Genomic DNA, 8,066 nt, shown 5'->3' with positions numbered 1-8,066 from the left:
ATATATATATACATATGTGTATATGTATATACACCTACCTCATTACCTGACTACATATACCTGATACACATTACCTGATACACATACCTGAGTGAGATGTTAGTTGACAAAGACCGTCAGATGATTGAATCGATCATCTGATCGAACTTGTATATATAGAGGTACTGAATACAAAAAGTCAGTCTTGTGTAAACAATGTGTAATTGAGAGAGTATTCTTCCGACATCTTTTTCTTTTTTTATTAGTTTTTCTACGCCAACATGTAACTGGGATGAGTGCATAGGTTGAAAGTTATTTTTTTTAATTTGAAAAGAAAATTTTTTTTTCTCTCTTTTTAAGCATGACATTGATTGCAGAACAAATAAATGCTATCGAATGGATGAAAATTCGAACAGCAACCTCACAGGACCTGCGGAATGCCATTTCAGATTTAGAAAGATTTACTGGAGAAATTGGTGAGTTGAACCACTTTCTCAAAGGAGGCGACCAACTTACATCAAGATTAGAAACCAAGGAAGCGGAAGAGCTACTAAATAAAAGAGATGCTGACTCACCGAAGGCAGGCTTAGTCAGAATAAAGAGGAGTATCTTAAACCAAATTCAGGCCGATGAAGAATCACCATGGGCCATAGTTAAGGATAGGCTGAAGAAGGCATTCAGATGAGGACGATGGGCCCCAGGGGAGAACATATTTATGATGATCAGAGTCACGGGGGTAAGTGGGATATAAAGATTGGAAAGAAAAAATATGTCTGCCAACAGCTCGTAGGAGATAGTGAAGCAAGGATAGGAGCGATTAATCAGGAAGGAGGCTGGAAAGACCAAATCATGGAAAAGTATGAAGACATTTTTTTTAGAGAAGGGGATGTACTGGGAGTAACAGGAAAAACAGTACACAAGATTGAACTAAAAGAAGATAAGAGTTACTATGTGAAGGAGAAGAGGTATAGTATATATGATGATAGACAATGTGTGTATGTGTTGTAATATCTTTTTTTTATGAATAGTTATTTATTTAAATGATTTTTAGTATGTTTTATTTTATGTATCATTTTAGTATTGTTTATTTGTTGTATTAAACCAATTTTGATCAGTCAAATATGGTGGAAAGATGCATCGTTCAAGATATTTAAGATGGTGGCACATGTCCTTCCGAAGTCTGTTTGAATTTCTGCTATGTTCAGTGGGTGGATTAAAACTTTTCAAAGCTATATTTTAGATCTGAGAATAAATAAAAACTATTAAAATTCTTTTTATTTATTTTGAATAAATCTTGAATATTACAATATATAACTTAAGTATCGACAAGAGCAAAATTTAAAAAAAAGAGAAAAGGGTACAAGATATGACACACTTGAACTTCTGTAACAGACTGGCTTTATTGGGTTCAGTACATCTTTATATATATATATATATATATACACATTCAATCAGCTGATCTACTCAGTCTGCTGACATGGAAGTAACAGCTGATTGTAGCTCCCCTTTGCCAGTTTACGAACAATCCTTGTAAACTTACACTGTACAATATAACATATATATAATAAAAATTATGAAAAACTATTTACAATAAAAAAAAAATGTCAATACCAATACACCTGACAGTTCCCCAACCTCCTCCTCTACTGCATTTACTGTTATTGCTCGTGACAACCAATCAGCTACTACATTTTCTTTTCCTGGTTTATATATGATTTCCATATTATACTGTCCAAGAAGCTCCTCCCTGGAAATCATATGGACCAAAGATCTAATTTGTTCCTGCCCCAACGATGATTTGTCTCCCGACAATTTGAGCTAAAATTGTCTAATTCTATACAAAACGCTCTGTAAATGGTGCACTTGTTTATCCTCGTTCTTACTGAACACTACTAGATCATCCATATAAATCTGTCATACAGATTTGTCAATTCCCCTTAAAAATTCATCCATTAGCTGCTGGAAGATTATTGGAGAATTTTTGAGTCCAAACGGTATATTTGTAAATTTATAGTGACCTCTCTCAAATGTGAATGCTGTCTTATGTTGATGATATCCAGCTTTCAAGTCCAATGTGCTGAATACTATTGCCCTGCTCAGCCTGTCCAAAATGTCTTCTGGGGGGGGATCGGATACTTCTCGTCTATGATATTCTCGTTGAGCTTCCTGTAATCTATCACCACCCTGTACTTTTTGGAAATTTAACCAGGCATGCTCTTGTTTTTTACTGTCCACAATGGATTATTGTACTGGGATGTACTATCAATGATTATTCCTTGAGCTTTAACTTTTGAGCTCTTCCTGGATGTGGTGATGTAGCGCCTGCGAGTATCTCCTCTCTTTCACATAAGTGGCTTGTCTTGTTTCAGTGTGATCTCATGGATCGTCTTCCCGGTTGCCCCGAGCATGTCTCCTCCTTCTAAAAAAATATCTTCATATTCCCTCTTAAGCCTCTGTTTCCAGTCCTCAGCCTGATTGCTTGCTCCGACCCATGCACTGTCTATGACATATGTACATTTTACCCCCCAACTCAATTCTCAACTTTCCCTTGATATTTTTAACCTAACCACACCCTTCCCTAGCAGGTCACACCCCACAATCATTTTGCATTCGTTCGGTATACTCCCTATGACATGTACTACATGCAAGTTCTCTCTACTAAATCCCCAACGAGTCAACCCTATCTCCACCTACCTCTCTACCAGACAAGGCCACCTAGGGTGATTAATTTACATTGACATACGTGAATCTTGTTTGTCCTCTGTCCACTACAGCACATGATAGTGTTGGAACTGCCGGTATCCACAAGGCGTCTCACTTCTGCTATCTCTATTATAGGCAGACCGCCACTCTTTTCCCTCACGTTTTAATTCACTAATATCCAGTCACCCCTCTGCTGGCATCTCCTTTCTGGTTCTTCCCTCTTCCTTGGTACGTCTCCAGAAGTCCTCCTCCCGGTTCTCTGTCCTCATTCCGGCTCCCTTCCTACTGATTCTGTTTCGGAGGCCTTTGACACTTCTGTGGACTTGTTTGCAGAATCATTTCTTCTTTGTTGTACTCTTCTTCTCCTTAGACTCTAGGCCTTCACTTCCATCGGTTCCACCTAGCCCGATCCCTGCCTACGGTACACTGGTGACATTATCTGGCTATGTGTCCCTTGTTTCCATACTCGAAACACCAAGTTCGGCGACATTAAGCCACCAGGTACCCAACTTTGCCATGACAATTGTGTCTCACTGCCTGTCGGTTCTGGGTTTTTTTTTGCCCTGATCTTCTGTCTCTGTTGAACGTTTTCTCCCTACCGCTATCCTTTTGCTCTCTTCTTTTCCATGGCGGTTAGTAGTCTTAGGCCAGTTGTATTCAATCCGAGACCATCCTGGTTCTTCTACTTCCATTTGGGCCTCCTACTCCTGGCCGCTTGTGTCTATTAGCTCTTGAGCGCTTGTGTCTATTAGCTCTTGAGCGCTCTCCACGAATGAGCGTTCTCTCGGTATTCCTTCCTTCTCCCCTAGTTCTTTTGCCAACTGAATCTTTAAGTACATTGGATAGGAATTGCATCCAACCCTGTACCTGGATTATCTTCGTTATCTCGCTGAGTTTATTGGCGATTCTGTTGTAGCATACCAGGAGTTCCATGGCATACTCCCCAATGGACTGTCTTGGTTTCTTTGTCTTCCTGATCATCATAAATATGTCCTCTGGAGCCCACTGATCTCCTAATGCCTTCTTCAATCTAGCCTTGATCACGGTCCAGGGTATCTCTTCATCTGCTTAAATTTGATTGAGGGTATTTCTTTTCACCCTGCAGATGACTGCTGCTTTTAATGCCTCCACATCTTTCTATCAAGTGTATTTTTGATAGACTTTGCTTCAATTTGGCTTATTAGTCGGTCACCCCCCTTTAAAAAATGATTTAATTCTCCGGTCTCTCCGGTGACTTTTTTTAAGTCGGACACCACCTTAATTCATTCTAGCATCCTGGCATGAGCTTTGGCCATTTTAGCCATCCTCAAGGACATCTTCAATTATAATATCTTCCTCACATTAATTTAGAGTTACTTTTGCAGGCTATTCTGCCCACGTCATTCATTTATTATAAGTTAAAAGCCTATTTTTTAAAATTTAAAATCATAAATATTTAATTCTTCTTAAGAAAAAAGTTTTTCTTTTTTAAATTTAAAAAATAACCTTCAACCTATGCTCGGTTATTTAACCATAGGATTTCGGCATCAGTTACGTGTTGCATATAAATGTTGAAATAAAAAAAACGGTGAAGGTTATCAGAAGAACACTCTCTGAATGCATAAACAAGATTGGCTTTATTTGGTCCATGGTATTTTGTATACTATATTTTGGCAACATTTTGAGACTTTACGTTACCATATTCAAGCCTTTCAGTGAAAAAAAAACGAATTTTTTATTTAATTCCTTCTAAATAATTATTAAAAACTAAAATTATAAACAAATTGAAATTATTTAATTGCCATACTTAAATTAAATTAAAAGGAACCAGTGACTGAATTGTTCTCTACAATTTTTGGAAATTAATATTTATAAATTGAACGAGTAAATAATTGGTGATATATAACTGATTGGAACAAGTTTTGGGATAATACTAAGTGAGTGATGAGAGTAGATATAGTGAGAGGTTAGAATAAAGTGGGAACTTAATTTTATATTTTTTCTTCATCAAAGAATCTAAATTAAGGACTACTCTAAATTAACTTAATTTTTGTGCTTATGTTAAATTATTTTATTTTATTTTTTGGTGTATCAAATCTTCTATGGAATAGTTTATAGGATTTATATCTCAAATATCTGCATTTTTTTTTCCTTGTAGTCGGTCATTTTCCTGAATTTATTTTAATAGTTAAAATATATTAATTTAAGATTTATCTTATTTATATATTTTTTTTAAATATAGAGTTCTTTACTGAGAGGAAAGCTTCGAGATGCAGAACAAGAAATACTGAAAATCAAACAGCAATGGCAAACTACATCTTCAAAAGAAAGAACTAAGTTGGAAGAACAAATTAAATCGTTAGAAAAACAGCTGAACTCTGCAAAAACTCAAATTTTATTTAAAGTAAGTACTTTAGTGCGTGTTCCTATTGTATAATAATAAAGATGAATCTTTTAGTCTTTATTATCTAAACAACAAGGTTCATACTTGAAAAATTAAAACAACACGATCACAATTATTATAAAACATAAACATTCAGTTTTTTAGATAACAAAAAATACACAAGTACTTCATTATTAATTAATTGTAATTGATCATATGGCGAGAGGTTTCAACTGGGTTTGCCCCTAAAACAAATGTAAAATAATGAAACATTAAATGAATTATATTTAAAAATAGATTTAAAAGAAATATACTGAAGAAATAAAAATGTTGATAATAATTTCGACAGTGGCAAACCCATTTCAAACACTCCCTTTGCTAACGTCAACTATTGCCGCTGAAGACGTTAATCTTGCCACTACATCACTCTCCCCCAATGACATTGGTGCAGAACCTAGCAGTCGGCTTTACTACACGTCCAGAGCGGGCGCGATACACTGGTTTTGCTTGATGCTGTTCTGCGTCAAGGTCACTAGAAGGGTTAGCAGATCCAGCAGCGGGCGTAGGACTGGACTGAGCCGCGTCGGCGTTTCTTTCTACCTGCGTTGCGATTGCGCCAGAAAGAAGATGTGCAACTTTCAGTCGATCCATCAAAATCGTTTTTGGACCTGATGGTAGCTGAATCTTAAATGTTTTCTCCTTCCGTGAGATTACTTTGTAGGGTCCAGAGTACAGTGGAGTGAGCGGTACCCTAACGGAGTCGTCCCTTAGAAATACGTGGGTGCAGTCCTTTAAGTCTCGATGCACAAAAGTCTTGGACGTGCTGCTGTGGTATGTCGCTGGGCGGAGATTCTTCATGGCCTCCTGCAGGGTCTTCAGCATCGATTCAGAGTCTTCCCGATGTCCTGATGCCTCAAAGAACTCTCCAGGCAGGCGTAAAGGCTGCCCAAATATCATTTCCACTGCGCTGGCTCCCACGTCCTCTCTCATTGCCGATCGGAGGCCTAAAAGGACTATTGGTAACGTACTTGTCCATCACGATGCGTTCATTGTAGACATGAGGAATGCCTTGAGGGTCCTGTTCCACCGCTCCACGCATCCGTTGGACTGAGGATGGTATGCTTTAGTCCTCTGATGCTTACTTAATATATACTTAATATACGAGTCAGATTTATGAAAAGATCTGACTCGAACTGGCGCCCTTGGTCAGTGGTTATCCTTGCTGGTGTACCATAGCGGGAGATCCATGTACCCACAATCGCTGCTGCTACCTTGGTAGTTGTTATCTCCTCCAGAGGGCACACCTCAGGCCAACAGGTGAATCAGTCAATGATCGTCAGACAGTAACGCATTCCGTCGGAGTTTGATAATGGTCCGATGAGGTCCACGTGAATGTGTTCAAGCCTGAAGCTGGGAGCGAAGGTACCTGGAGGGGTTACTGTGTGACAGATCACTTTCGATGTCTGACAGGCAATACAACACCGAGCCCATCTCGAGACATCGGTGTTCATGCCAGGCCAGAAAAATTGCTGTGTTAGTAGTCGTCTTGAGGCTCGAATAACTGGGTGGCTGAGCCCATGCAGGCAGTGGAAGAGTTTCTTCTCGCATGGACTTAAAAATGTATGGCCGCGCCTGAGAGGTGGAGGTCTCACAGAGGACTGACATTACACTACCAGTAGGTTTGATCCATTGAAGCTGAAGACGGTCGTTTTTCTGTAGCTCTGTAATAGTTGGATCCTTCTGTTGTTCTGCCCCTATATGTACATAATCGTCAGTGAATTGAATGATGTCCTAACACTACAGCATTCTGAATGGCAGTTTTGCAGCGTTTGAATGCTTGGATGGATTCTTCTTCTCAGGTGATTGGTCTCTTATCATTCTTCTTCGCCCCAGCGAGGAACTTGTTGAGTGGAGCTTGCAAATCTGCCGCTCTGGGTAAGCAACGACGGTAAAAGTTAAACATACCCAGGAAACGTCGCAGGTCCCTTATCGTAGCCGGTTTGGGATATGATGCAATAGCTTCAACCTTGGCCGGAAGAGTGCTAAAGCCAGTGGCGTCGACCATGTGTCCTAAGAATGCGACTTCCTGGCGAGCGAAGACACACTTCACCAGGTTCAAAGTGAGAACGTGGTCCTCAAGTCGCCACAAGACTTCCTCTTCATGTGTTGTGTGCTCTTCTTCGTCTCTGGACGCGATGATGTCATCCAGGAACCACCAAGCAAAGTCGAGACCTCGAAGCACCCGATCCAGGAACCGTTGGAAGATCTGCGAAGCGTTCCTTAGTCCAAAACACATTCGAAAAGACCGAAGGGTGTAATCACTGCAGTCTTTGGAATATCTTCTTCTGCTACTGGAATTTGGTAATATGCTCGGTTGAGATACAATGTAGTGAAGATCTTCTTACCATGCATATTAACGTCAAAGTCCGCCTAGTGAGGAACAGCGTATCTATCTGGAACCGTGGGTTTCTATATGGTAGACGACGTCGTGCTTTGGTTCTTTGACGAAGGATGTTGGTTGTGTAACCCTAGGGAACTGGCATAGCAAGGCTGTGTACCATTCACCGGTTGGTACTGAATAAACAGTGGGTACCGGCACCTCAGCTAATCTTCCACGTGTCGTCAATCCTGTTTTCTGGTCCACCAACTGACATCCAGCGAGATCTACCATAATATTATAGTGATATAATAACGTTCGGGGTCACTACTTTAGTGCGTGTTCCTATTGTATAAAAATAAAGATGAATCTTTCAGTCTTTATTATCTAAACAGCAAAGTTCATACTTGAAAAATTAAAACAACACGATCACAATTATTATAAAACATAAACATTCAGTTTTTTAGATAACAAAAAACATACAAGTACTTCATTATTAATTAATTGTAATTGATCATATGGCGAGAGGTTTCAACTGGGTTTGGCACTAAAACAAATTTAAAATAATGAAACATTAAATGAATTATATTTAAAAATAGATTTAAAAGAAATATACTGAAGAAATAAAAATGTTGATAATAATTT

The 8,066-nt window shown here is 38.9% G+C and overlaps 1 protein-coding gene across 1 annotated transcript in view; it reads left to right on the top strand.

Moving 5' to 3' along the window:
- Positions 1 to 8,066, top strand: part of LOC106688103 (putative leucine-rich repeat-containing protein DDB_G0290503) — a gene marked incomplete at both ends in the record, with an annotated part of 171,142 nt that overhangs the window by 321 nt on the left and 162,755 nt on the right. The window contains 1 exon segment of the mRNA XM_067045074.1: positions 4,904 to 5,065. Coding sequence (XP_066901175.1) covers positions 4,904 to 5,065 — 162 coding nt within the window.

Source organism: Halyomorpha halys, unplaced genomic scaffold (genome assembly GCF_000696795.3).
Source record: "Halyomorpha halys isolate HHAL.00 unplaced genomic scaffold, Hhal_1.1 Scaffold1052.1, whole genome shotgun sequence".
Taxonomy (NCBI): domain Eukaryota; kingdom Metazoa; phylum Arthropoda; class Insecta; order Hemiptera; family Pentatomidae; genus Halyomorpha; species Halyomorpha halys.
Note: the sequence above shows the minus strand (reverse complement) of the source record. Positions and strands in the feature narration are given on the sequence as shown.